The following is a 27,625-nucleotide window of genomic DNA, read 5'->3' on the forward strand; positions in this document are numbered from 1 at the left end:
CTTACCTTCTCCCGTTATGCTGCGGTTGGCTTGTCGATGAGTTTTGCGACTGGAGAAGCAGGAAGAACAATGGGGTGTTTGAACCGGAGAATAGGTTGTATCTCTGCATACTTCCGCTGCTGATTACCGGAGCCGGTTGCGTCTTGTTCGGGTATGGAGTCGAGAGAACACTCCATTGGACCTCATTATTCTTCGGCTACGGAATGGTGTCATTTGCGCTCACAGCAGTCCCCACGATTACGATGGCATATGTGTCAGATTGTCTACTGCCAGTTAACTCGGATGCTTTGATGCTTGTCAACGGTACGTCTCTCACTTGCATTCGGATGAAAGAGGCTAACCATGGTATAGGGAGCAAAAATATTGTTGCTTTTGGATTTCTTTACGGAATCGTGCCATGGGTTGAAGAGGTTGGCTATGTCGAATGCTTTGGAACTCAAGCAGGAATCTATGTTGCTATTATTGCAATAGGAATGGCGGTTTTAATCCCATTTGGCGTTAGAATCAGACATGCCCAGGCAAAATGGAAGATTATCTTGTAATTTATGACCGGAAGGACGATGTTAGGTATTTCGAGGGAATGAAGCAGTCCTTAAGGTTCAAAGATATTTATCAACCAGTCAGTAATTTTAACATGATAGTACTTATGTGTCATTAGATAAAAAGAATTCAGGGTGTAGGTGGTGATGGTTTGGATCGACCGTCATGTTCGTGATGTTTCCCTGGTGTTGAGTTGGTGGACCACCCCCACCCTTGCAAGGCTGCATGTGAAAAGACAGACTGATAAGAGGATACCCACTCTTCCCGGCGAGTGGATTCACTGATAAGCGTGATCATCCACACGCGATTGGTCAGACACTTGACAAGGCTGCATGGCGGGGCAACTTTTTGCGGTTTCTCGTCGCCAACCACTTTCGCAACAGAGCTCCGGCTGCCCACGCCATCACTGAATCACTATTTTGGAAGCAAAACTAGCAACGAGCCTCGAAGACCTCCCCATATCACTCGATTTATTTGTCATTGATTCGAGATCGAGACACAAACAGTCACCAATAGTTTGTTACCAATATCTCAACATCGCCTGTTTGAACAAGGTCCGCAAAAGCCATCTCTTCATTCCACGCGACCACCACCACTGAACCCTGATTGAGCGCGCCCGTCTGCCGCATCCTCCCGCCTCAATGGCGGCGCCAAATTCCGAGGCCGACCAGGCCAAGCTCCAGATCTTCAAAGATGAGCTGTACGATACTATCAGGGAACATGGCAGTGAAACCCGTGTCTTCAGCCAGGCCGACCTCAAGGGTTTGGGCGTCATCCCCAACAACGACGTCAGGATACTTGTCGATGTCATTCAGATGCTCACCAATGAAAAGCTCCTCATTGGTGTTCATTTACCGGGTGGAGAACTGGGTTGGAAATGGCGAAGCAGAGAGGATGCCAAGAAGTACGTTTCCTTCTCTCAGATCTTCTCACTAGCCCACCCTGAATGCTAACTGCTCCTCGTTCTCCAGGTATACCTCCCTTCCAGACGAACCGACCAGGCTCGTATACGGCGAAATCGACCAAGCCGGCCAAGACGGTGTCTGGATCCGCCACATCAAGCTCCGAATCAACATCCAAGATGCCACCCTCAAGGCCTGCATCAAGTTCCTCGAGTCCAAAGGGTTCATCTCGTCCATGACCAACGTCGAGATGCCCAACCGGAAGATGTACATTAGAGCCGACCTCAAACCCTCCGAGCGCGCAACCGGCGGTCCTTGGTTCACAGACGGTGAGCTAGACGAAGCCTTTATTAAAGTCATCGAAGGTATCATTTTCGAGTACATCAAGACCCGCAGCGCATACTTTTCCAGGGGAACGGTCCTCCCTCAAAGACAACCAAAGAAGGGCGTAGTTACCGGGGATGCCAGAGGTGTCAAGAGAACAGCGACTGACATCTCCAACGACGACGCGACACCCGCCCCTGCTCCAGCAACAAAGGCTGCCCCTCCACCGCCAAAGGGCAAGCCAATGTACCTCCCCATGCCGGCCGGGTATAAGAAATACCCTACCGTCAACGATATCACAGAGTTTATCCACAACCAAAAGGTCAGCACTGCTATGCTCGGTGTTGCGGACATCCAGGCGTTGGTCGACGTGCTGGTATTTGACGGCCTGATTGAGCCGATCCAAGTCCACAATCGTAAGGGGTACAGGGTGGTGCGGCCAACAAAGCAGGACACGGTGTCGTATGCTAAGCGGCAGCAGGACCGAGAATCGCATCCAGAATTGGGGGATATCGTGTTAGGCCCTCCGCCGCTGAGCAGCGCAGTGACTGAGGCACCGTGCGGTAAATGCCCGGTGTTTGAACTGTGCCAGGAGGGTGGACCGGTTGCGCCGAGCACGTGTGTTTACTTTCAGGAGTGGTTGGGCTTGAAAGAGCCTGCTGTTGCTACTGCCAACGAAACGGCTCCACTATGAGGTCAGCTATGCATGGGCAAACTAATTCTGGTAAATATTTTTTTTAAGCATGGAGTTAGTGTAGTTTAGTAATCGGGTACTGAGTTGTAAATATAACTGATCCGCCTGGCGGAAGAGCGCGACTTTGTCATCTCACGATTCTTGGCAATTCCGTTGTCAGGGGGCGGAAGCATTGTTTACCATCTACTTCATTCAAACATAGTCCCAAATGTTGGTCACGACCTGGCAGCAAGATAATTCATGGATGAAACAATGTGAAGGCCAATGAAGTGGTGCTTTTATATTCCCCAACCTCCTAGAGGTCCACAAGACAATATGCTAACCATATCACTGAACCACCCTCCTTCGTTCCGAAATCAACCATCAATTTAGTTGATTTAGTTGATCTCACCGGAGTCCTCAATGGTGGGCTTCTTGAGACCAGGCTTGATGGCACCGGAGCCGGAGCCGGTAGCCTCAAGGAGCTTGACGACGTGCATGGAGTCATCATCGGCAACCTCGCCGAAGACGACGTGGCGGCCATCGAGCCAAGAGGTCTTCACGGTGGTGATGAAGAACTGGGAGCCGTTGCTGTGAGGGTTCAGGTCAGCTTTGTGATCAATTGAACGGGGAAATTCCGGACAGATTAATAACTCACGTGTTGGGGCCGGCGTTGGCCATGGAGAGGAGACCAGGGCGGGTGTGCTTGATCTGGAAGTTCTCGTCGGCAAACTTCTCGCCGTAGATGGACTTGCCACCGGTACCGTTGCCACGGGTGAAGTCACCACCCTGGAGCATGAAGTCGGGGATGATGCGGTGGAAGGAAGAGCCCTTGTAGCCGAAGCCGTTCTGGCCAGTGCAGAGCTCACGGAAGTTACGGGTGGTGATGGGGACAACATCGTCGTAGAGGTTGAACTTGATAGTACCCTCCTGCTCTACGCGATTGTCAGTATCATGGGATTGCCAGGCGTTGAACAACGTCAATGGAATAGATGGAAGGATGGCTACATACCGGCGATCTCGTTGTTGGGGCGGCCCTGGCTATCGAAGCCGGTGGGACCAGACCAAGAGACCTTGAAGAAGCTATTGTAGGACCGTTAGCAAAGCTTCCACAAGCTGATGGTGGGGCATTGTCTCTGTTGACCCTGGAAGACAGCGACTTACACTTGAGGGGCCATGTTGATTGATGAGACTGAGAAAGCTCTAACGGAGTTTCTGATGTTGGATTGGATAGAGGACGAAAAGGTGGAAGAGAATGGAGCAGTGGGAAGTTGGTGAAAGAGGGAGGAAGGTCGAGGAAGAGCAGAGCAACCGCGGGGTAGGAGGGGTCGAAACATTTTCCGGGCTGGCGAGAAACTGGGTTAGTGCTCCACATGGACCAATAAAAAAGCTATCCCTGAACAGGTACGTATACTTCACGTGAGAAAGGAGGGGCCTGTTGTGGTATTGTCCAACCATGGCGGGGGTCATGCTTTGCCGCCCCTCACCGTCTGGTTGCTCAGCATCTAGTACAGTACGCCCCCAGCAACGCTGGCGTGGGGCATGGTTTGAGGCGAACAAGATGACGGTGAACGTTCAGGACGAAGCCAACTCTGTATGTAGCCATGGCCTTTTTGTAGCAAGAGGAGGAAGAGTTGAGACGATGAGGGCAGTGACAGAGAGACACGGGGGAGACAATTCTTGTCTTCAAGCAGCCGCTTGGCTGCCGGGAAGGGGACACTGAACAACGAGACTGGACATCCCACTTCTTTGCTGACCCCCTCATGCCCATCCTCCCTCCCTCTGATCCGTGGCGATCGCGAATTGCCCCAGCCTGCAGAGGAGGGGGAACCAGATGCGGGCCGAGCTGCACGCCAATTGGCGCAGCACGTTGTTTGTCCCACGGACTGGAATCGAAGTTGGCTCAGCCCATCTCCACTGGCAGCAGTGAGAGCATCACTGCCGGCTGACATGGTGCCATCTTCTTTTTTCGAGGAAGTGGGATGTCGGAAACAACAAGTGAAGCCAACAACCTAAGACTGGGAAACATGGAAAGCAGGTGCAATCATCACCCAAACACCTTGTGTTTGCTTCCCCCCTTTGAGCATGGTAACCCGTCCAGGGGCTAGCTCCCAACCTCACCAGGTTGAGGAAGCTGTATCCTTGAGCTCCCAGCCGAGCTCCAAATAGTAGGCGGGAATGACTGACTGAAAAAAGGAAAGAGAGGCACGCACCTTCCGAGTGGAACTTTACTTATAATACAGAAAGAGAAGAATAATACACAGCTGAGAGCTGGACGAATTGAAGCACGACGGTGACGGAATGGACAAGTTCGATGATGATGGAAAGCACTCCAAAATTTCTCTCTCTTGAGCTCTCCCACTGGCGCAAACTCTCTGAAGCTTTTCCGAGCACAGACCCACCTGGGCAGGTCCATTTGATGCCTTGATGCCTCAGGCTGCAATGGCTATTCAGACCCACTTTCAGCAGTGCCGCGCCCAGACCCCAGAGCCCAAAGTGTCTTGGCTGCGGCGGTTGGGAAACCGCAAGGTGTCCGTCCTCTTAACTCCACAATATCGGTTCAACATCGAATGCGACAGCAGCAGGTCGACTCCCAAGTCCGCCGACACAAGCAAAGCTACAGCATTGCCTTGTCGCTCTGATACTCAACAATTTCACGCTGGATAATCGTCAGGATTCTTCTTCACAATGGATTTGAACAGTCTCCGGCAGACCGTCACCAACCTGACACTTTACGATGTCAAGGCCGGTGTGCGCAAGGTCCAGAATGGTAGGCTTGATGCGCCCGACTCCAGGTCTTCCCACATGTGCTAAACCATGCTTCCGTGTACAGCCGTCATGAACTTCACCGAGATGGAGGCCAAGGTGCGCGAGGCCACAAATAACGAACCTTGGGGCGCATCCTCGACTCAGATGCAGGAGATTGCGGATGGCACTTTCAACTAGTACGTGGTGTTACCGGCCACACATACCAAGACACAGTCTAACCACCATTCTCTTCCAGCCAAACCCTGAACGAGATTATGCCCATGATCTATCGCCGCTTTACCGAAAAGTCCGCCGAAGAGTGGCGCCAGATCTACAAGGCCCTCCAACTTCTCGAGTACCTGATCAAGCACGGCTCCGAACGCGTTATCGACGATGCTCGCTCCCACATTACTCTGCTCAAAATGCTTCGCCAGTTTCACTTCATTGACCAAAACGGCAAAGACCAGGGTGTTAACGTTCGCCATCGCGCCAAGGAACTTGCTGAGCTTCTTGGGGATGTTGACAGGATCCGGTCGGAGCGCAAGAAGGCACGTGCGATCAAGGGCAAGTTTGTAGGCATGCAGGGTGGCTCTGGAATGGGAAGCAGCAGTCGATATGGTGGCTTTGGGAGCAACTCGGACGGGTACAGTGGGGGCGGCGGTGGTGGCAGCAGCTCGACTTATGGTGGTGATGCTGGAGGTGTGTACGGGGACGGTGGAGGCTTCGGCGGACAACAAAGCAGCGATTTTGGTCGAACACAAGCACGCGGGGAACAGTTTGAGGAGTACGACGAGTTTGATGGGGATGAACGGCCAGCTGGTGGTGCTTCGTCTTCAAGCGCCCCAAGGGTGAAGCGAGACACATCCGAAAGAGCCGGTGTTAAGAAGACCACTGAACCGGCGAAGAAGAAGGCCCCTGAGGTCGATCTGTTTTCGTTCGACGAGCCCGCGACAACCTCTACCCCTCCCCTGACTGATGCCCCGGCTGCTTCGAGCGCTGCACTCACCAATGATGACGACGACGACTTCGACGATTTCCAATCGGCAGCGCCGGCTGTTGCTGCTGCCCCTGCGACCCAGTTCGCCGCTCCCCAGCCTGTCTCTGCCCCCCAACAAGCCAACCTGAGCGGCATGGTCGCCATGTCGTCTATCTCTCCGCCGCCAAGCTCAACCGCCACGCCCTCCGGCAACTTTTCGGCCTTCTCAACGCCTTTGTCTGCGACTACTCTCTCTCCTGCTGCGAAGCCAGCAGGGTTCCAAGCCTCTACACCAAACTACTTTTCTTCGGTTCAGGCGGCATCTCCAGCAGCACCTGTGGCAAAGCCTGCTGCTGCCCCTGCCTCCTTCGGCGGGCTGAAGCCAGTCACCAGTGGTTCCAAGCCAGCAGCACCCGCAGCTGGAGGTGACGCTTTCGGTTCTCTCTGGTCTCAAGCCAGTGTAGGCCTCAAGAAGAGTACCCCCACTGGGCCTGGGCCGACAATTGGACAGCTAGCGAAGGAGAAGAGCAGTGCTGGCATCTGGGGTGCGGCCAGCTCTTCTTCTCCCGCTGCTGCTAAGCCTGCGGGTAGCAAGCCGCTTGGCAATGGTCTTGATGATTTGCTGGGCTGAGATCTGATTGTGTCCTTTCAATGCTAATTTCTGATATTATTTGCGCTACTTTTCACGGGGATAGTTGGGGAGGCTAGAAGGTCTGTCTTGATAAGATAGTCATGCAGATGGCTTTTGGAGTATGGCGTGCCAAAATTGATCTTCAGCGTTATGCATGCATCTGAGTGGTTGTTTCAGCAATATTGCCAAGAGTGGCTGTCTGGGAATGTGGTCTCAAAAGGGGCTGGCCAGGGGCAGCTGTCCAACCCGGCCGAGCAATCGGCCCGGAGATCGAGGTGTTCCGCAGCGGCAATCATTCTACGACACAACATCATCTGAGAGCTGATCCGGCATGCGGAAGTTTACCGATGTCGCCGTCCCTTCTCTCCGACGGCCTGTGCTTGAGCTGCACCATGTTTACTACGTGTTTGTTGTGTTTAATGCTTACTCAAAATAGCCAGTCCAGCAGATACCCTATCCTAAGGTAGTGTAGTTCAGCTTGACAGATTCCGCTGCTTACTCGATTATTGACCTCAAGACCGTTACTCGTCCTGGAACATACAGTTACCTCGGTTTAGCCAGACTTGAGGATGACTCACTGCCAGCTCCGTCCGCAACCATCGGTTCCTTTTCCTCCCGGCCCCGGCACCGTTTTGCGGCCGGCTTGGCATTCTTACACCCGCAGATCCACGTTTCCCGGCCGCATCCTTCGGGGCCCAGGTTCTTTTCATCTCATGTTCTCACCATTTTCCCTACTGGGAAAATCGTCCCAAGCGCCGACGGTGGCCTGGCTGGGCCTTGTAACTGATCGACTTCAGAGGTTTGGAGTCAGGCTCGATACAACACCAAGTCGATCATTCCTTCCTTCCACCTTCTCCAACTGTCAAATCGAACGGTTTGGACACTCGAGCGACTAACATCTTTCCCAGAAAGGGAATCGCTATGATGGTCTGGTGGTAAATACATCTGAAGGGCGGTGTGTGATCAGCGAAACTGCTGCAAGGAGGCCGTGTCATGGATGACTGGGCCGGGGAAGCTTAGAGAATATATCTTCATTTGGACTTGCTGTTGCTCTTTGTGATTATGGGTAGTCGATCCTGGAATCCCTCAACTATCGCCTCTGGCTCTGATACATGTACCCGGTGGCCGACGGCGGTTTGTCCAACGCTTTCGAATCCGATCTTGTTGCGAGTTCACCTTTCTTTTTCTCTACTTGAGGTTGAGAAAAGACATTCTTTGACTCTACTTTTTTATTGCATGGCATCGTCCAGGCAGGGCATGCCAAGGTTTATGAGACAGTCTAAGCCATCATGGACACCAGATCGCTACGGCCTCAGGGCTTTCTCGGTTACTTCTTTCTCGTTGTGCGAATTCTGTCGATAGTTGCTTCGGGGCTTGTTGTAGGGTTCACGGTCAACTTCATAGTTGCTTTCAACAAAGCAGGACTTGGGCTGCCGCCAACAATTGTGGCATTAGTGGCTTTGGTATGTCTACGAGGGTCTTCGGCTCTTAATCTATTCAGACTTGACTGACAACGGTGACCAGACCAGCACAGCACTACTCTACACCCTAGTCACTATTACGAGCTTCAGTCGGCGATTCGTCCCATATATCGCCACTATAGTTCTGGATTTCGTCCTTCTTATTCCAGCTGTAACTGTCACAGTACTCCTGGCCCAGCCCGTGACCAAAAGGTCATGCGCCGCCATCGCTCCTTCAACCACCTTCACAATTACCGTGCCACCCAATACCTCATTCGGCCAAACAACATTCCCATCCAACACCAACGGGAAAGAGGCCTGCTACCGGGTATTCGCCATCTGGATCTCCCTCATCGTCCTTTCTGCCCTGTTCATCCTCAGCACGCTTTCCTCCCTCCTACTCCAACTGCGCGAGCGCAAGCTTCAACGACAGGAATACGACTTTAATGAAAATTCGTCCGACCCTCTCAACCGCCCCGGCACCGATTTCTTCACCCAACGTCCCATCACCATCATCTCCAACCCCTCTAGAGATTATTCCACCGGCCGCAAGCCCAAAAACAAATGGGACAGCTTCGGCGACTGGGATCGCGACCTCGACGAGAAAAAGTCCCAATGGCGCCCAGCAAGTCAAAGAATCGACAGCTGGAACACCGCCAGCAGCACCACCCTTCCATACAAAACCAAAGACGAAATCCCCCGCTCCAACACAAGGGAATACCGCCCCCGCAACAACCGTCTCGACTCCCCTACCCTCCCCAACCGCCCCTCCGACCTCGCCAAAGCCTACCGTGCCTACCGCACCACCGGAGCGACTCCCACCTCCCCCTCCACCCGCCCCCGCTCTCGACAGCGAGGTCTACCGGGTAACCCCCAGTAGGGACTCGGGGCGCCTACCACCCCACTCCCCCAAAACCCAACAATAATCACGCCGACCCACCTCCCAAAAGCAAAAGAACAGACCGTTATAATTGAAGACGTCAACGGAGGGAGGAGAACACCCGGCTGGCCCTTTCCCTCAACAGCGGGAAAGAAGTCATCGGCGGGACACCTCCAACCTCCACCTACGACACCGAATAATACAAGACGAGCAAGAGCCGACACGGCAGAGAGCAGTCTCAGTCTAGGAGCAGGGATGATCCCCATTGCGTTGTCGTCCTCTCTGTCGGAGTCGTCGTCGTTTTCACCTGCTTTTGGGGGCGGTGGATTGTTGGGAAAGGAAGGGGAGAGGGAGGATCAGGCGCCCTTGTTGTTGCCCAAGACTACTTATAACCCTAGTACAAAAGTTGATCCGAGGGAGAGTAAGCTGAGAGAGAAGAAGAAGACGGGGAGGAGTGTCGTGCAGGGCATGGCTCCTTTGGAGGGTGTGCCGAGTAGTGATAGTGTGGTTCATGAGAGTTTGCTGCCGTCGCCGTTGGTGCTTGGCCAGGAAGTGAAGGGGAGGAAGAAAAAGGAGGAGAGTGGATGGTGGGGGCCGTTGGCGAGTGTGATTGGGCGGTCGAGGGGTGAGTTTGATCCGGGGAATGTTGTGTAAACATGTCGGATGGGTGTATATATATAGCTGGCCATATGTGATGGGTTGGTTACCGGGCACAAAGAGTTTGACTGTAAAAGTAGGGGCGAAGTACTGGTTGGTACATTGGTAGGATAGATATAATACCCAATTGTTCTTTTGTTCAAGCTTGTTCATCAAACAAAAGTGTCAGATCAGGAGCGAAGGCTGACCCAGACAACTCAAACATGCAGCGATATCCCACTGGTCTGCATTTTGCTCGATCTGGGCCCGGTTTGCCCATACGTGCTCTATGATGGCCAGTCCCTCTTTGATGGTGCCAAAATTCCTCAAGCACCCCATGGCGGCGACCATATCCCGGAATATTTGCTCCTGTTCTGGAGCAGCCAGACATCCGGTAACAGTGAATGGCCAAACCAATACTCTGAGACAGGCTGGTGCTGGAACGCAATAAAGCATCAGATTAAGAGTCTCTGTGACCGAGTGGTGTATCTCCTGACTTGCTGGCTGCCACCCAGAAATGACCACTTGGAGATATGTCAACGTTGCCTGAGCCCAGATTCTCGTATGTACAGCAGTACTGTGCATAGACTGAGGTGAAATCATGCCCTGTGCCGTGAAATGCAACAGTGGATGGTCTTTCGGCACAGGCCCGCCGGATGGACAAGCATGTTTAACCTCCGGCTCTCCCAATCCCGCCAACCCATCCCGAATCCTCCTCTGAATCACCCTCGCCCGTTCGACCAACTCCGTCACCGACAACGCCCCCATCCTCTTCCTCTCCTTCTTATACCCATCCAGCGCAGCAACCTGCCCAATAGCCACCACAACCCAATTCTCCAACCCAATAAACTCCACCAACTTCAAATGCGGCAAGTCCATCTCCTTCTCCTTCACCTTCACCCCCACAATCCGTTCCAACTCCTCCCTCCCGATAGTATCCAACAAATGCCCATGCCACCTCTGCAATCTCGGCCCCTCACCCAAAGCCGTACTCCCCACCACATCCAAAAACAACAACTGCGCGCTAAAAAACCGCAACGTAGCCTGCCCCGTGCCCCAAGGCTGCCCCATCGGAGTAAAGCTCTTTGGATTCGTGCCCAGCTGTAAAAGCAACATCATAAAACACACCACCTCCCTCTCTCCCTCCTCCCCTCCCACACCAACCCTTCCCATCCCATGAAACCTCCACACCTCACCCCACAACTGCGCCGCCGCATCAAGATGCACCCTCCAATTCCATCCATTCCCCACCGCGACCTCGCTCGTCAGTAGCTGAACAATACAGGCCACCACCTCGCTCGCCTCCTTGAGATGCCCGTCCACACCTTTGTCGACGACCCCCTGAATCGCCCTTCTTAACCACTGCAGCCCCAACTCCTGCTCCCGTTGGATGGCGTCAAAATTATGGCTCTTGCACAGCTCGGGGACGTCGTCTTTGTTGTCTTCGCTGGAGAGGATGATACCGTAAAAGTACCCCGCCATTGTCTGCGCGACATGGAAGAGGGCTTGGTTGCGCTGTAGCAGGACGAGCAACCAGCCGCGACCAAAGTCGAGGAGGGTAGGGCGGTAGAAAGGGAAGAGGAAGGGGAAGACGTAGTCGAGGTAGAACATTGTTCTGTGGGCGTCGCGCTCGGAGGCGGGGATGCCGGTGTGGTCTTCTCCATCTGGGTCAGCGCTGTCAGTTTTTTGATGACGGGACGGGATATTTGAAGGCGAGGGACTAGAGGAGGAGCAAGGTGTCGCAATGGCGGTGGTGTCGGTTGATGTGGCGCCGGTTGGGATATTGTCAGTTTCAACGCCCATCCCGCTACCCTTCTCGCCATCTGGTAGTATTGTCACCCCCCCAACAGTGTGGCCACCATCACCGCCACCAACACTAACACCAGATAGTACCTGCAGTGTCCCCGTCGTGATGACGCCAACCTCAACCCTTCCCATATCCAACCCTATCCCCCCAACACCGGCCTCCAAATCCTTCATGTACCTCTTCTCCCTCCTCTGGGCAGCAACCCTCTTGATCTCCTGCTTCACCCACTCCCCTCTTGCCTTTTGCCAATCCCCGCCGTCCATCCACTGTGGCTTTTCCTCGCTGTACAAGCAGTCGATCCCCAGCGTGCTGCAGCCCTCGCACACCGGCCTGGTTTCGTCGCACTTTTTGCGGCGGAGTCGGCAGGTCCAACACCCCTCGGAGGATCTCGTTCGGGTTGTCATTTTGTTGCTTTTGTGAAAATCTAGCCAAAACGTTTGAACGGTTGGGAAGAGAGGTTCGAAAGTCAGACGAGCTGTCGTTGTTGGCTCGGGAGGTGAGATTTGTCAGCTGGCCTTGCCGCCGCGTACACTTGCATGTCTTGAACAGAATGACGGAGACGGCAGCGTTCAATAAAGGCCTTGAAAGATCAGATACCTAGTGCAAATGCCCTCGACTATCTTTCAAGGCCTTATCCAAATGCAACGGAGCAATAGAAAAGATGTACAGCACAGAATAATTAGCACTAAGTCTATAACCCTAACCCTATCACACCCCTAAAACCCCAGGATGTGCTATTCGCCGTCCTCGCCCTACTACCCGCACGCCCCACCCTCCTCCTGCCACTGACTTTGCGGAAAACACTGGCTTGATGGGTCTGATGTCTGGTATAAACGATGAACTGTTCTGTAATTGATGCCCATAAGGCTCTGATCCAAACATGACATCGTGACCGGTACAGAATAACAAAAACTCCAACCAAAAACGACGGTCATGGCTCATTACATATGTCATGTACTTACCGAGATACACCTCCTAAGCCTTGGCCTGCTCCTCCTTTTGTGCCTTGATGGCCGCAGCACGATAAGCCCACAGCTCTTGCGGTTGACCATTCGCATCACAAGACGCAAACTTCCACCACCCCGAGTGGAAAGCCCCCGCGATGTTGATCAAGCCCCATTTGATCGGTGCCGGCATGGGAGGCCAGTGGGCCCACATCCCATCCTCGACCGTACGGTCCAAGTTGAGGAGGAAGAAGGGCACGACATCCGTCATGCCGGCCTTGGTAACAGTGCTCTTGCCCCATGCCTTGAATGTAGCCGCCGCGGCAGTGTTCTCGGGGGTGCCCTCCTTCGGCGCATTGGGGTGCTCGGAGAACTTGGCAATGGTGGATATCTCGCTGTGGAAATGTTTCTCGAAAGGCTCTTGGAACGTGCTCATGATTTGCAAAAGCTCGTCGGCGGAGAAGTCGGTGGGAGATTGGAGGCCGGAGAGGTACTTCTCAAACTCAGCTAGGCCGGCAAGGAAAGATTCTGTAGAAGGACAGATTGGTTAGTTGAGTGGGAGAAGAGCGACAGTTGACTACAGGAGCATACCGTGCTCATGATGAGTCTCCTCAAACACCGTCTTGTCCTGCAGCAGCTCCTCCACCTTGGTGAAGAGAGATGCCTCTTCATCATCGTGGTGTGACTTCACGAAGCGATACCAAGCGAGGGCATAGCCAATGAAGTCGGCCTTGTCCTGGTCGAGCAGCAGCGGAGCCTGATGGTAGATGGAATTGTAGCCGCGGAGGATGGAGTTATGGAGCAAAGCCATATGGGTGGCTCCCGATGTGAAGATATCAGTCTTCTTGGTCTGGAACTGGGGCGTAGTGATGAGCTTCATGGGCCCATCAGCCCAAGGTTTGGAGGGGGAAACAGAGGTCATCATGGACGGTGAGCGGCTCAGCAGAAAGCCAATAATCATGAACGGAATAGAGAGAAACAGAGTTACTCTTGGGCTCGCCATTTTGGAGGAGATGACAAGCGAGGTGCAGTCGTACGATGGAATCCAAAGTCTAGCCTGTCTGCGGTAGCCATCAAGGTTGCGAGCCCGAGCTTTCCAGAAGCTCTAGTGGGGCATCTGCTGATAAAACGCGGGTGTTGATTGGATCCCATCCGTTGCCGGACCCTCCCTCTTGCCCCTGGTCGCGCTTGTTCCCGTCCTCCCGACATGGGCTAGGCGCGTCTTGTCTCGGTCAACCTTCAGAGCGGCATTGTGGACAACGAATGTAGACTGCTGCTGTTCGAGACCATGAACAGGCCTTCAAAGCTATTTAAATAGTCCTTGAGCATGTTTCAAGTGGGCTTTGATGATGAGCAAAGGCGATTCTGTTGCTTTTAAAGACCTTATTGTACCGTTGCAGTCTCTGTTTCCTGCCCACGACGTGAGGGCCAGACCATCACCAGCCGGACCTGGAGAATTACTTACAACATGGAAATATCCAATAACTGGTACTTCAGCACCTCTCCTGATTCTTCGAATCATCGCTACATGGACAGCTTTGTGGTGGCCACGGCGACCCAAACGACAGGACAACCAAATCCGAACCGGCAATCGGAAGCCCACCTTCCTGTCTGAGCACATGTGGTCAGATCAGGCTGTTCAATTTTACATGTGTCTACTGAGCCTTTTGCCGCGATTGGCTTAGCTGGTATTGATCGATCCGAAAGCCGCGATGCTTACGTATCCGGCACCTGAATATACACACCGAACGGATGTCGTCGAGATCGGCCGGAGAACCAGGAGCGTGTGATCGCGACCCGGTCAACCTGATCCAGCTGGCCGGAGCTCTTACACACTCCACTCCGAGTTTTAGCCGTGACTCACGCCGAGTACGAGTGGAGAAGGTTGTCGCTTTGGGAGCCGCAGAATGCTCGCACTCGAGCAATGGTGCCGCAGCGACCCTCAGTCGGGGATAGCTTTATAGCCTTGGGCCCTCGACTTCGGTCGTGGAACGAGCATCTCTGCCCACATCCACCAACACTGCAACGCGCACGATTCACCAAGATGGCTTCCACCAAACCCTTCATCCGAGTCCGCAAAGCCGAACTGGCCGATACTGATGCCATTGTCCGAATCCACTACGAAGCCTTTGACGATGATGTTATGAACCAGCTCATGTATCCGGGTGGTGCCACAGAAGCCTCGCGGAAAAGGTTCGGGGAGCGGGTTTTTCCCAGACCCCAATCTGATGAAGAGCTAGCGAAGAATGGAGAGACTATCCTGAACGTTGCTGAATACTTTCCCGAGGGCCCTGATGGGCCTGGTGAAGTGGTTGCTTTCTCCAAGTGGGTTCTTCACCGAAACCCTCGGACGGAAGAACAGTGGAAGTCGGAGGACTATGTGCCCACTGTCGAGAACTTTGGCGAGGGCGCTGATCTTTCCGTGATCAATGCTTTTATTGGAGAGTTGAACAGGAAGCAGAGGGACCACGCGAAGGGCGAAGCAGCTTTGTGTAAGGCTTCACTCAATCCTGTCGAACCGTGTCTTTGAAGTTGAGTTGCTGAATACTTACCCCGCAGTCCTCGGTATCCTTGCTTGCAGCCCGGACCGACAGCGACTGGGCGCCGGATCGGCTCTTGTGAAGTGGGGAACCGATCTTGCCGACAGCCTTAGGCTTCCCACCAGGCTCGAGTCTTCTCCTGTTGGATATGCCGTTTACCGGAAGTTTGGGTTCGAGGATGTGGACGTGTTGGACATGAAGGTCAAGGAAACATGGGGCGTCACCAAAGAAGAGGGTCGGTACTGGGGGGAGAACAACGCTGTAGCACTTGCCGGGCCAGTACCCGAGGGTGTGATGCGGTCTGTTATCATGAGGCGGCCTGTCAAGCGTAGAGGTAGTGCTGCATGATGTGGATGAACGGGGCCGGGTCACAGTATAACATTGTCTACCTACCTTGCAGAGCATTACCAACATTGTTCCCCAGTACTTTTGTCCGATGCAGGAGGCCTATGATACGTGGCGCGCCTCTTGCGCAGGCCTTGCTCAAGACTGGAAGGCAACCGTCCGTCCTCCACGAGTTCCCGTTAAGTCAACCGGACCAAGATCAGCATCGGGGTTCCTTTTGGCTGTCTATCCGACTCTTTTCCACCCAAGCCTTTTCTGAATGAGGTAAAATGGATCCAGTTAGCGGTGCTGCGAGCATCATCGCCATCATCCAGATCGCCAACAAAGTCATACGAGCGTGCAAAGCGTATGTCAAAATATCAACTCTTCGTTCTGTGTTGGAAATCCTGAAGTTTCTCATCGATGTCAGCGATGAATTTAGTGCCCTTGAAACACTGGCAGCGTCAGATGGGCCCATTGAGAGCTGCCAGAAGGCGATGATGGATTTGGAGCGGCTTCTACCTCCCTACCAAAGCTCTGGTACAACAGCAACCGGTGCAAAGTCTTCGAAGGCCAAGACTGTCCTGTCGTCTTTAACGTGGCCCTTCAAGGAGGGGAAGGCGACCAAGTTGCTTGGTGAAATTAAACAGCACAAGGGCACAATATTGCTAGCTCTAACAACGGATACGGCGTATGTACGGTTGCTATGCGTCCATTTCGAGTGTTTACTGACAGCACACCCAGACAAGATGTGAAAGTCATTAGAAAGAAGGTTGATGATATTTCTGCAAATCTGACCGGTAGGTTGACCAGGCGTTGGTGTTTTGCAGATACAGATTTGTCATCTCGCGCAAGACCTCCAGGTCAGGGAGATATACCGCCACTTCTTATCCTGGTCCACAGACCCTTCATCGATCCACGACAAGCTTGTGAAACTGTATGAACCTGGCACCGGCGAGTGGGTCTTCAGATCTTCCGAGTGGAAAGCGTGGATGGAGGGTGATTCACCTTGCCTTGGGATCCACGGAATCCTAGAGCTGGCAAAACAATCTTTGCGTCCCGCTTGATCAAAACAGTCAGAGGTCTTACTGAGAGCCCGGATCAACGAGACCCACAATACGCATGCACGTATTATTATTGCTATTTCGGCCACGAACAGGACGAGGCGATACCCCTTTCTGATCTGGATTTTAACCAAGCTTTGCCGGCAGCTTGACAGCTTGCCTCAATCAGTCATTACACTGTGTAAGAAGGTACAACGCCCACCTCCTCATGATTTGTTGCAGGCTTTGGAAGAAAACTGTCCAGAGTTTTGATAGGGTGTACGTGCTGCTAGATGCAGTGGACGAAAGCATGCCTCGGGGTAACCTCTTGAAGGTTGTGCGCGACCTGTCGACGGATCAAAGACTCGACAACATACAGCTTCTGGTAACAAGTCGCGAATACATCGACATTGAGACTGTGATGTCATCATTATCAACCTCCCTATATATGTCGACCGGTTTAGTGGAGGAAGATGTCCGAATATACGTTCAGTCTCAACTTGCGCAACACCCAAAACTTCAGCAATAACCGTCCTCAATTCAGTCAAAGGTTCACACTGTTTTGTGTAGCAAGGCGAAGGGAATGTATGAAGATGCGTCTATGCTCTGGTCGGGGGCATATTTACTGACCTTTCCGTCCCCTAGGTTCCGATGGGTCGTATGTCAAATTGATGCTTTGCAACGCTTGAAGCCTGATATCAACGTTGTCACCACAGCGCTGGCGAATTTACCCCGTACTCTCGATGAAACATATGAGCGCATCTTCCGCCAGATCCCTGAAGAGGCCCAAGATACTGTTCGCTACACCTTCATGTGGATCCGCAGGCATCAACTGCAGCATACGTTTACAGGAACTCAAGAGCAAAGCAATATTCCGTGCTCAGTACTGCTTTGTGTCATACAGGAGTCTCTGGGACTAAATGGGCTCAATGACAGTCTTGCTTATGCTGTTGATGAAGAACTTATTCGTAAGTTCTGCGGATGCCTTATTACGATATCCATGGAGGAGAGGCACAAAGTTTGTGGAATCTTCTCCAGGAAAAAGACCACCGGTCAGACTGCTGACAGACTCGTTCGCACATTACATCGTGTTTGAGTTTTTTGGACTCTCCCAAAATTTCAAAACGGCTCGGAACACCCACCTGCTGGTATGCTCTTAAAAGGCATCACATTCGCGGCGAACTCTCACGGATAGTGTTTTCCAAGATATTGCGGCTACGAGAGGGTGACCTAGCTGGATATCAAATGCAGGAGTGGCACCACAAGAAGCAGCATGAGATCTTGGCAGAGGTCTACAGCAGCTTTGACTGGTTCTGTATCATCGAGTTCGCTCTTCATATGCGCTTTCTACACCGGCCTCTCATGTGCCCAGAATCTTTTGAGCTCGCAATGAGGCTGTTTGATCCATCAGAAGACCGTTTTGCGCCAGTCATGAAGGCTATCTCACTTCTGGCAGAATTAAGCCATATCTATAACCTTTACAACATTGCAACCTTTGAGCAATTCTGGAATACCTTTTGGCAATCCCACCCATTAAGTCCCCAAGCCAAAAAGTGGATCCACAGGATCCAAGCGCACCCCGTGTTTAAATATACAGAAACGGAAGTCATCACACTCGACCTTGATACAGTCGATGATTTGTTAACCTGTGAAATAGAGATCAGCTTCATTGCTGACATATTCCACCGGTCATGGTTCGAGGACTGGATCTTTGACGAGTTCAACGTACCACGAGTAATACCGTTCCGCTTTAAGGGCTCCATCTTGCAGTACTATGCCCATATCCCTCACTTCGACCGGTAGCGCACATCGGGCTAAGGAATTGCCTTGAAAGGTGCCTCGGGAGTTTTGACCCATCCGTTATCGTGGTGTTATACATTGGCAGACATGACCATAATCCTGTTTACGCACCACAAAATCAACAGAATGAACCTTGCGATGCATGCAACGTGTTGCAGTTTCTTCTGCAACTCGGAGCAAAGTCGATGGCACCAGGATACACAGTGGAACCAATACAAATAGCAGCCTCAAATCTGGAATTCGACGGGCTCAAACTGCTCTTGAAATCAGGGGCAGACCCTAAGGGAACTGGAGACGTGGATGGTACGATTGGAACGCCAAATCGGGGACCTCTTCTGGCGTGGTATGCCTGGATTCGGGGGGAAAGCGCGCTTCACCTTGTGAGAAAACTACACTTCTCCAGGATTGATCACCAAGCGTTATCTGAGTTACCCTATGAAAAAATCAAAAAGATCGACGATTTAATCGTCAGCCATGGTGCGCGCGACTTCACATTACTGGAGTGTCCCGGACGCGATGAGGGACCGAGTGGACCGTATTTTATCCAAATATTCTCAAATCAACCCTCGCAAGTTGGCAAAGTCCGGGGTGGGAGTCGCTGCCAGGCTCGCGTCTATTGGCCGACATTTGGTCAAAGAAGCAACACTTGGTTCCTGATTCAAGACCACCTGCCTGAGGACAGACTCCTGCCTCTGTTTGTCTGGCTGGTAACAGCGGAAGACGAAACCCCAACAGGCAGGTTCGGCTTCAGGATGCGAAGCTGGCCGATTGGCGTCCACCTTAGGCCTCCACCACCCTTTTTGCGCAGTTGCCTTCTGGGTCTTTCTAAAGAACCGAGAGCTCTTTATCTTAAGATGAACTCGGGAGCCCAACGTAACAGCCGCTCTATCAAAGAAGGAGCGGGCAAGAGCAGCCAGATCGGCGGCCTCAGCACCTACATCCTGGCCGACTGTTGCCAGAATCGAAGACCAAAACAGGTGGGGAGCGGCAAAGGCAGGAAGGAGCACTCAGCCATTACCCACATCGTACGACAGGCAGCTCTTCGTCTGAAGTTAATCTCGGTCACCGGTAAAAGCTTTCGACGAATGAATGTCCCTGAATTGACGGGATTGTGTTTAGGAAGGAGCATACAAGAAGCGGCATTGAAGAGTGCACCCCTGGCCTTTTGAAGAAGAGAGGTGGAGATGTTGACAAAGCCAGGTCTCAGGGTAGGTTTCTCGACGGAAAAAACCACCGAACGGCAACTACCTTTCTACCAGGTATAAAAGAGGTCTCCAGTGCACATCAACTCCAATTCCCCAGTTTGCCTTAAACAACCAACACAACCGCCCACACAATCGTCAACACCGACCGGCGGCGATACAACAACCAGACGCGCTTTCTTATTCCGATCAACATCGTCACCATGCTTTCCAAGACAATTCTGACCATCGCTGCTGCCCTGGCCGTCCTGGCCCAGACTGCCCAGGCCTCGCAGGCCCCTATCCCCGGCTACGGAGTCGTCGACATCCAGTTCGACCTGCCCATCTACCCCGGCAACGCCACCAGCGAGACTGTGCCCATCATCGGTACCATTGAGCATGCCGTTGCCCACATGGAAGCTTTATACCCCGGTTGGAACCAGTCTTTGTTCAAGCTGCCCAGTCAGCGTCACTTTGTCTATGATGACTCCGACCGCAACATCATCCCCGAGAGTTTCAACTGCTGGGGCAAATGGAAGGGTTGCTCATGGTCAGCCATTGCGAGAGGAATCGACTACCTCTGGCAACTTCCCATTTACCCTATGCCTACCAACGGCCCTGGACCTGGCAACTGTGGCAGAGTCAGCTGCAGTTACGACTCCGCCATCTGGTGGTGCAATGATGTGAGCCTGTACCTTTTACAGGTCTGCTCTTGTATACCTTATCCTGCCAGTTACTGACCACAGTATGCATCATGTTCTAGAACGACTTTTCAAAGACCGTGAGATGGATCAACATCTCCGCGGGGGCCGAATACATGAACGGGGCCTTTGGGAGCTTCTGGGGCAACAAGGGGAAGTGTGTTGACTCAGATGATGGCGCCTGGCAGAGCGCGGGTCAGGCGTTCTACCCTGGGAATTTCAACGTCATCCTCAACGCTGACAAGTGCTGAATTCCGGGGCGAGAGAGACGGTGTACGGAGCAGAGGAGGATAAGCGACGATATCGGGACTTTTTTGGGGGGCCAAATTGCAGTCAGATCATAACACAGGTGTTTGAGATCACCAAATCAGCTGGCCACCCAAATGGAAGACTTTTAACTGTGTTCCATCCTCCCCTCGGTGTCGTGTCATTTGCCCAAACTCGCACTGTCGATGTAGTTCACAGGCACTTACACCAAAATTTCCCAAACAGGCAACTCCTTGGCGGCCCCGTCTTCTCCAATCTTCGTCTACCCACGCCCGCCGCAGGACACCCCGGCCCCTGATTCTCCGCATACCCCGCACATTCCTCCGCATTGTCCGCTAACAACGCACCCACTCAACGCATGACCTTATATCACGTTCGGAAAGGCGGCTACAATCCCCCAAGACCTTCTTGGCAACCGAGTGTCATTCCCATAGCGGCAATCACGGCTGTCGTTGCTCCGAGAATGCCACCTATTTCTTTCAACTGTCCATCTCATGCCAAAAACAAAAATCATAGATAATACAGTTGAACCTGTGTCCATCTGACGAAAGAAAACTCCAAGATCACAACATTGTCCATCTTCTTCGGCCTTGACCTTATTATCTTTGTGTTGTGACTGTTTTGAGTGATACCCCTCACAGCCGAGAAAGAAAAAGACCAGCGACAAAATGGCAGTTGTACTTCCCTCACCACCCGCCACCGCCAGCCCTGGGCTCGACGGCGTGATCACCAAACCAGACACCACCACGAGAGCACCGAGAGTCAAGCCAACGAAAGAGGATCTCCTCAAGACGCACGCCGTCCACGTCCAGAAACAGGCCAACTCGCCCGAGAACGCGCCGAGACCCGTCAAGCAGCCCAACTTGGCGCTTGCCTATCCTGCTTCGACAAAGTCGATTCGCGAAGTTGATATTGTACTGCTCACTCCTTTTCGTTTCATTCAAGACTCTGACACTTGCCATAGATCCCTCTATCACAACTCGAGGTCAACTCACACCACCGGGGTTCAGGCCTCATTCTCAAAGTCATCAGCCCACCATTCCTTGGGGCGGGAGCAGTGAGCATAGTCGAGGATGAGTTCGGTAATGTGGACAAGATCTCCATCTACAACCAGAATGACTCGTCTATCCTTTCTGGTGTACCAGAAGGGTGCATCATTGGTGTGAAGGAGCCTTACTACACCATCAACGGGAAGAATGCGGATGGGAGCGAGGATTACATGATCTGTGTCGACCACCCATCAGATGTGACGCTGATTAGGTTCACCGACCCCATCATTCCTGAGCCATTGAGATTGGGACCATTGCTCAAGACGGCGGAGGACTGGAAGAAGGCGGGCGATACGGCGTTTTTGGAGAAGGACTTCCCAACGGCGGTGTTCTGGTAGGTGTTTTTCTGGGATCGAGAAGAAGCAGAAGGGAAAGCTGACGAGAGGAACAGCTACACCGAAGCTCTGGATTGTGCCGAGGATGAAGGATTCAAGCCATCAATCTACACCAAGCGCGCCGGGACAAGTCTAATTCTCGGCCGCTATGATTCCGCGAAGGAGGATGCTCTCGCCTCTCGAACGGGTACCACCACGGACTGGAAAGCATACTACACTGCTGGGAGAGCATGCTATGGGCTTTGCAACTACTCGGAATCGAAGGAATATCTTTCCAAGGCTCTCGAGCTCAACCCAACCAACCCAGCCATCAAGAAGGAGTACGAGCGGTGTCTCGCCAGGCTGCACGAGGAGGAGACTGGCGACTACGACTTTGAAGCCATCTACAAGTCCCTCAGCCCAAAGAACGTTCACCTGGACTTGGGGTCTTTCACCCGCAACACAGAGGTAAAGGCAAGCCCGCTCCACGGAAGAGGATTGTTCGCCACCAAGGATCTCGCACCCGGGGATCTTGTCTTTGCAGAAAAGGCCACCCTGATGCCCAACCAGTACGAGCCGATGAGGGCGTCGGCTGCGCTGTATGCTTTGACCGTCCGTCAACTGCTAGACAACCCATCACTGTGCAAGTCAGTACTCCAGCTCTACCCCGGCGAGATGACCTACGAGCGAAACCCGCTCGAAGGCACCCTCGTAGATGGTGTTCCAGTCCTAGACGTCTTCGTCATCGAAGGCCTCCGCAACAAGAACTGCTTCTCCGTGCCCCTGTCAACACTCGAAGACACCAGGCCAACCGCCCAAGAAGGTCGCCAAGCGAAAGGTCTCTGGGTCCACGCCAGCAACCTCAACCACGCCTGCGTCCCCAACACCCTCCGATCGTTCCTCGGCGACATGCTGATCTCCCGTGCGACTCGACACATCAAGGCAGGCGAGGAAATCTTCCAGCAGTATGTCCCCGTCAAATCCCTCCCTGATGTCCGCAACGGGGTGTACAAAGACGGATGGGGTTTCGAGTGCTCGTGCACCCTGTGCGTCGCCGAGCTCAAGCAATCGTCGGAGGCTAGTCGAGAGAAGAGGAAGGATTTGCTCGCGCAGGTGGAGAAGATCTTGAACAAGAAGACGCCGAGGGCAAAGACGATTATTCCCGACGCGACGATTCGATCGGTGGATAAGCTGATGAAGCAGTTGGAGGAGGCGCACGAGCCAGAGATTTACGGGCGATTGCCGAGACTGACGTTGATTTACGGGAGCAATTGGTTGGTTGGGGCGTATAGGGGGAAGAAGAACTACTCCAAGACGATTAGATATGCGGTGAAGGTGCTGAGGAACTTTGGGTTTGAGATGCCGCAGGGGGCGGAGAGCCAGGACAAGGTGTGGGACCCGAGGCAGATGTTCTTTTCGGAGGAGTGGCATTCGTTGATGACGATTCATGTGGTGGTTGCCTTGAGGAGGTTGGCGGAGGCGTACAATGGGTTGGGGAAGAAGGAGATGGCTGAGAGGAGTGTGGAGGCGGCCGAGTTTGGCTATATGCTCGTTACTGGGTTCAAAAATGACCTGAGCAATTTGGATAGGTAGGGGTACTCTTTCTTGACTGCCCAGAAAGAATTTATCACAAGGGAGGGGGAGGACCTGAAAGGGAGACCGCATCGGGATGGGGGCTTGCCAGGGAACAGTGCAGAGCTTTGAAGGAAAAGGGAAGCAACGCATGTAAAGTAGACACTGGGCAATGGCACCAATTTCTTGTTCTTGTCTGCCTGGCCTTCCAAGGCTTCCTACGGGCCCGCAGGATGACAGACCACCTATCTCCTCAGGGCAAGGACAGTAGGTTTTCTGGCTCTGATAGGTGGGTGGAAGTGGATAGACAAGGGGTGGCATTCGGGACCTGCGGGTACACGGAGGATACTCCTCGCCATGCTCCGGCTTGGAGACTGGTGGGAGCCTTCCCAACGTGCCTAGAGCCGCTGGATCAAAAGACCAAACGCAGGCCCTTTTTGTTGCTTTCCCTTCTCCAGCTCTATTTCCTGTCCACTATTAACCCCTCCTAAAAGTCCACGCCAGATTTCTAGTCACAGCTCTGATGTCTTTCTGCCGCCGCCATGTTTATAACCCGGGCCCTTTATTCAACGTGTAAACTCAACTACCGGCCGTCTACCCACGCATCAGATCTTTAGGCCAAACACGGTGCAGATGGACAACAGGGGCCCCAAGGTGTGTATTTGTCCTGTCACCTCTGCGTACGATGAGGTGCTTGTTCTACTCCTCGGGGTTCTAGTCCTTTCGTTGGAACATTTCCCAAATGCTCACTGTAGCAACGTCAGCAATGCTAACGCAATTGATTGACACCAGCTCCTCTATCCAGTTTGGATCCAAGCACAACCCACAATCGGGAGACCAACCCACCGGAGCTCAAATCCAGCATTTGATCAAGACCAGATCGCCAGCAACCGGCTCACCCAGAGTACTTCCATCCTCTTCGACCAGCCACTAGCACGAGACAGCGATTGAGAGCTCCTGGTAGCAACACCATCTAGCCGTACTGGGATACTATCGGTCCCACCTTGGCGACCCGGTATTGGGGTACAGTGCTACCCTGATGATATTTTTTTGTGGCGTACTCGTCTTTCGAGGCCATCGCAAATGTGCTGGTGAAGCAGATGCGTCCCTTATTCTTGCGCGTTTTTCCCATGGTAGGGGTGCTGGAGTTGTGGGGGGTAATGATGACTGGGACGCATGGTGTCGTGCCTTGGTGGTGATGATGGTCTTGTTGTTGTTGCTGCTGTTGTTGTTGGAGTGTTGTTGTCGGTGGTGTAGGATGATGCACTGGGACGACATCGTGCCCTGCGCGTTTGTATTGTTCATGTCTTTTCTTTCTTTTTGGTTCTATTCTTTCATGTATTATCTATTTTCTTGGGTTCATTCTTTTTATGCATTATTCTTTTATTCCTTTCTTACTGTTATTTTTTCTTCACTTTTCTTAACATCTTTGAAGGGGTGTCTTATGGGAGGGTGAAAGGCGGGGATGGCCCCTCGGGGAGACCCATTCCAGGCGCTCTTCAGATGTTTCAACATCATTACCATGTATTTTATCCTGTATCGTTTTTAGGTACCCTTCAAAGGGGTTGAACAGTGTAGGTTACTTGATGCAGTTCTCTTTGAAAACATGGTTCCGCTTCGAATGTTGCTTCGTGATACCGGTAGGATTTCCAGATTTCAGTTCCTCGTTCCAAAATCCCGTGTACAAAGCAATTCTTGTGACATTTCAGTTTTCAGTATACCGACATGTGTTGCGGGTCAAGGGATTAACTTCAAGGCTTCATAGGATACTTGATGATCAATGCCATGTATTTACACTTTTGTCTGTGAGAAAGCCCGAAGACGGAGGAGTAGATGACTGGCAGCCGCTGGCTCAAGCAAATCTAGATTGGTATCTTTGGGATGCACATGTCCCTCCGCTCTTCAGTCGAAACAATAGAATCAACACACAAAACGGCTGCCGTTGGTGAATGAAGCAGCCTCGCAACCTTCTCCCGTGATTGGGGCAGACTTTAGAAAACCACGAGATCGGCCGGGCGGGAACTGTGTGGAACAGGTCAGCCCAAGGCAGCAGCGCCGAGGTGGCTTTACCTCAGCACGAGACGACATCAAGAAATGTTGAGGTAGGTACGTCTCCCTCCGCCTGATACGATATTGGGGGATCTCCAGGGGGCTCTGCCTCAGCACGAGACGACATGGAGAGCTGTTCGGGTTGCTCTGCCTGTGGATGGTAGGCCGGGCGTGCAAGAACCTGAGATGGAAAGGGCAGGAACGGTATGGCACAGGTGCGGACCGCTTGGTCCAAGCCAATGGTCTCCTGGCCCGAAGTGGTGAGGAAGCTCCGCCTCGGGATGAGACGATGCGGAGAGAGGTTGAGGTGGCTCTTCCTTAGCATGGGATGACATGGAGAGGTTGAGGTGGTTCTGCCTCGGGGTGATACGACATCAAGGGATGTTAGGGTGGTTCTGCCTTGGCATGACACGACATCAAAGAGAGATTGAGGTCGCTGTGCCTCAGCTTGATACGACATGGAGAGGAGTTCAGGATTGCTCTCCTGGATGTGTCCCATTATTCTATGGCAGTTACGGCCAGAGCCAGAGGCGAGGATGAGGAGGTCCTTCCTATGTTTCTCCAGACCACAGGGGTACTGGTGAACGAGCGGTGTTCTTGCCTGGGAATGGAGACTTGCTTGGGCCAATGGAAAGGCGCTGCGGAACCTGGACCGGAGCCACATGCTGGGTCAACTTGTGGTGGCGTTGTTGGGCAATAACTCTGAAGTACGGGGGCACAGTGTGGGAACAAAATGAATTACTCGTGGATGTTTTCCTCGGTTGGAAATCATTGTGTGCACATGAAAGGAGCATCTTTGAAATGTCTTGATGGAACTGATCCTATTGATGATTTCATGGCTGCCAACCTAGTGAGGTGAGCGAGCCAGGGGGCAAAGAAAGCCCAAATCGGCAGCCATGAAAGTGTGCCCAGGGCTGCCTGTTGGACGGCGGGATCCAGGTATCAACCTAGTTCCAGCAGTTCCCACTGCCTCGATTAAGTTCGGCGTTTGCCAGCTTCCTGCCCTTTCATGGAAAACTGACCGTGATACCATTCCACGACAAGGGGGTCCTTGGATTCCGTCCCGGCCGCTTGCCATCAGTAGATCAAAGGAAAGAAAGGAGCTGAGCTCAGCTGCCTGAGCTCTTTGTTTCCTTCCGCTACTGCCGTTGAAATATCTCCTGTCCCCGGTCCCCGTGTCTTGTGGAGACCCTTCCGTAATTCCCTCGTCTCTCTTGCCCTAAAGCAAGGTGATAGAACCAAAAGGAGCTTGATCGATCGAACGAACTCACTGTTCCAGTAATTACTTCCTGAATATGTGTCTCCCAGGGATTGTTCTGTCATTGAGGGATGTGTGCCTTCCAGCTTTTATGACGCTAGACCTGTTTACCAAGGATGGAATGGCGTTTTGTGGCCATCCTGTGGATGGGACGGCTCACCAGCCTTGCATGGGGAGGTGTACCCGTTCTTTCCTTTCCGCCTATTTACCTATAGTCATTGGTTGTAGGCCGGTGGATAGGGGCGAAGACAGGTCTCGATTTAGCTGCCGGAGGGTTCCTCCTATGGCAGGCGCCGTGCTTTGGTTCGGTGAATCTTTGAGCCTACTGTCTCTCGTTCAACTTTCTGCTTCTCCCTCTTCCTTTTTCTTCTCCTTCTTCTCCTCCGTCTTCCTTGGGGTCATTCGGCCCGGCACGGGCACTGATCTCATCGAGAGATCAATCCGTCGTCTCCTCATTCCATTGCCTGGGGCGCAGACCTCCCGCCATTCCACAACCACGTCTTATTCCATCAGATTCTGCGGGAGGCTGCGCCCCCAGGCGACTCTTCACAGATCTTGCGGGAAACTTACCACTGCATTTATATCGGCATTTTAATCGGTATGTGCCAATTCCTTTGGTTCACTCTCAACTCCTGCTTTTGTTCGGGCTGCTGATATTGAGACGTCACAGATATTCTTATCTCGATTGTATTTCGACTAGGTACATCATTCCTTCGACATACCCTTCTTGTGCTTTCAACATGTCTAACATTCATCTGTGTCAGATATCCATCTTATCCATCGCATCAGTAACATTATCAACATTCTTATTCATCATTTTGCTGAGGAAGAGCCTTTGTTATGTCGCTTCCTGCAACATCGATCGCTGACATTGTTGGTAGGCATTTTTTGGCCAAGGGGCATGCAGCCCTATCGTATTGGGCTCCGCGGAGGTGGTCACATTTTGGCGATCAATGAAGGGGTCACACACCTATTTTCCATCAAACCACCGACGTTGCTTTCCAGT

The 27,625-nt window shown here is 52.7% G+C and overlaps 12 protein-coding genes across 12 annotated transcripts; 9 read left to right on the forward strand and 3 right to left on the reverse strand.

Annotated features, from left to right (window-relative positions):
- Nucleotides 1-2: 2 nt before the first annotated feature.
- Nucleotides 3-542, forward strand: PODANS_1_4900 (uncharacterized protein; the record flags this gene model as incomplete). The annotated part of the gene is made up of 1 exon (XM_001912657.1): nucleotides 3-542. A coding segment is annotated over one exon (540 nt), but the record flags the coding sequence as incomplete, so codon positions are not given.
- Nucleotides 543-1,181: 639 nt separating this feature from the next.
- On the forward strand, nucleotides 1,182-2,460 carry PODANS_1_4910 (uncharacterized protein; the record flags this gene model as incomplete). Its single annotated transcript, XM_001912658.1, has 2 exons — nucleotides 1,182-1,444; nucleotides 1,512-2,460. 2 exons carry the CDS (start codon nucleotides 1,182-1,184, stop codon nucleotides 2,458-2,460), a joined length of 1,212 nt encoding a protein of 403 aa, XP_001912693.1.
- Nucleotides 2,461-2,837: 377 nt separating this feature from the next.
- On the reverse strand, nucleotides 2,838-3,776 carry PODANS_1_4920 (uncharacterized protein; the record flags this gene model as incomplete). Its single annotated transcript, XM_001912659.1, has 4 exons — nucleotides 2,838-3,030; nucleotides 3,098-3,374; nucleotides 3,452-3,522; nucleotides 3,604-3,776. 4 exons carry the CDS (start codon nucleotides 3,774-3,776, stop codon nucleotides 2,838-2,840), a joined length of 714 nt encoding a protein of 237 aa, XP_001912694.1.
- Nucleotides 3,777-5,127: 1,351 nt separating this feature from the next.
- PODANS_1_4930 (uncharacterized protein) lies at nucleotides 5,128-6,794 on the forward strand (the record flags this gene model as incomplete). Its single annotated transcript, XM_001912660.1, has 3 exons — nucleotides 5,128-5,209; nucleotides 5,273-5,384; nucleotides 5,444-6,794. 3 exons carry the CDS (start codon nucleotides 5,128-5,130, stop codon nucleotides 6,792-6,794), a joined length of 1,545 nt encoding a protein of 514 aa, XP_001912695.1.
- A 1,289-nt stretch (nucleotides 6,795-8,083) lies between these two features.
- On the forward strand, nucleotides 8,084-9,134 carry PODANS_1_4935 (uncharacterized protein; the record flags this gene model as incomplete). Its single annotated transcript, XM_001912661.1, has 2 exons — nucleotides 8,084-8,257; nucleotides 8,319-9,134. The coding sequence occupies 2 exons, from the start codon at nucleotides 8,084-8,086 to the stop codon at nucleotides 9,132-9,134; spliced, it is 990 nt and encodes a 329-aa protein (XP_001912696.1).
- Nucleotides 9,135-9,956: 822 nt separating this feature from the next.
- PODANS_1_4940 (uncharacterized protein) lies at nucleotides 9,957-11,981 on the reverse strand (the record flags this gene model as incomplete). Its single annotated transcript, XM_001912662.1, has 1 exon — nucleotides 9,957-11,981. The coding sequence occupies one exon, from the start codon at nucleotides 11,979-11,981 to the stop codon at nucleotides 9,957-9,959; it is 2,025 nt and encodes a 674-aa protein (XP_001912697.1).
- Nucleotides 11,982-12,552: 571 nt separating this feature from the next.
- On the reverse strand, nucleotides 12,553-13,524 carry PODANS_1_4950 (uncharacterized protein; the record flags this gene model as incomplete). Its single annotated transcript, XM_001912663.1, has 2 exons — nucleotides 12,553-13,049; nucleotides 13,113-13,524. The coding sequence occupies 2 exons, from the start codon at nucleotides 13,522-13,524 to the stop codon at nucleotides 12,553-12,555; spliced, it is 909 nt and encodes a 302-aa protein (XP_001912698.1).
- A 921-nt stretch (nucleotides 13,525-14,445) lies between these two features.
- PODANS_1_4960 (uncharacterized protein) lies at nucleotides 14,446-15,409 on the forward strand (the record flags this gene model as incomplete). The annotated part of the gene is made up of 2 exons (XM_001912664.1): nucleotides 14,446-15,013; nucleotides 15,081-15,409. The coding sequence occupies 2 exons, from the start codon at nucleotides 14,446-14,448 to the stop codon at nucleotides 15,407-15,409; spliced, it is 897 nt and encodes a 298-aa protein (XP_001912699.1).
- Nucleotides 15,410-15,882: 473 nt separating this feature from the next.
- On the forward strand, nucleotides 15,883-17,524 carry PODANS_1_4970 (uncharacterized protein; the record flags this gene model as incomplete). Its single annotated transcript, XM_001912665.1, has 5 exons — nucleotides 15,883-15,925; nucleotides 16,289-16,384; nucleotides 16,495-16,513; nucleotides 16,672-16,903; nucleotides 16,979-17,524. The coding sequence occupies 5 exons, from the start codon at nucleotides 15,883-15,885 to the stop codon at nucleotides 17,522-17,524; spliced, it is 936 nt and encodes a 311-aa protein (XP_001912700.1).
- An 889-nt stretch (nucleotides 17,525-18,413) lies between these two features.
- PODANS_1_4980 (uncharacterized protein) lies at nucleotides 18,414-19,397 on the forward strand (the record flags this gene model as incomplete). The annotated part of the gene is made up of 1 exon (XM_001912666.1): nucleotides 18,414-19,397. The coding sequence occupies one exon, from the start codon at nucleotides 18,414-18,416 to the stop codon at nucleotides 19,395-19,397; it is 984 nt and encodes a 327-aa protein (XP_001912701.1).
- Nucleotides 19,398-19,633: 236 nt separating this feature from the next.
- On the forward strand, nucleotides 19,634-20,361 carry PODANS_1_4990 (uncharacterized protein; the record flags this gene model as incomplete). Its single annotated transcript, XM_001912667.1, has 2 exons — nucleotides 19,634-20,092; nucleotides 20,173-20,361. 2 exons carry the CDS (start codon nucleotides 19,634-19,636, stop codon nucleotides 20,359-20,361), a joined length of 648 nt encoding a protein of 215 aa, XP_001912702.1.
- A 684-nt stretch (nucleotides 20,362-21,045) lies between these two features.
- Nucleotides 21,046-23,333, forward strand: PODANS_1_5000 (uncharacterized protein; the record flags this gene model as incomplete). Its single annotated transcript, XM_001912668.1, has 3 exons — nucleotides 21,046-21,291; nucleotides 21,342-21,760; nucleotides 21,818-23,333. The coding sequence occupies 3 exons, from the start codon at nucleotides 21,046-21,048 to the stop codon at nucleotides 23,331-23,333; spliced, it is 2,181 nt and encodes a 726-aa protein (XP_001912703.1).
- Between the last annotated feature and the right edge of the window lie 4,292 nt (nucleotides 23,334-27,625).

This window comes from Podospora anserina, chromosome 1 (assembly GCF_000226545.1).
Source record: "Podospora anserina S mat+ genomic DNA chromosome 1, supercontig 1".
NCBI lineage: Eukaryota > Fungi > Ascomycota > Sordariomycetes > Sordariales > Podosporaceae > Podospora > Podospora anserina.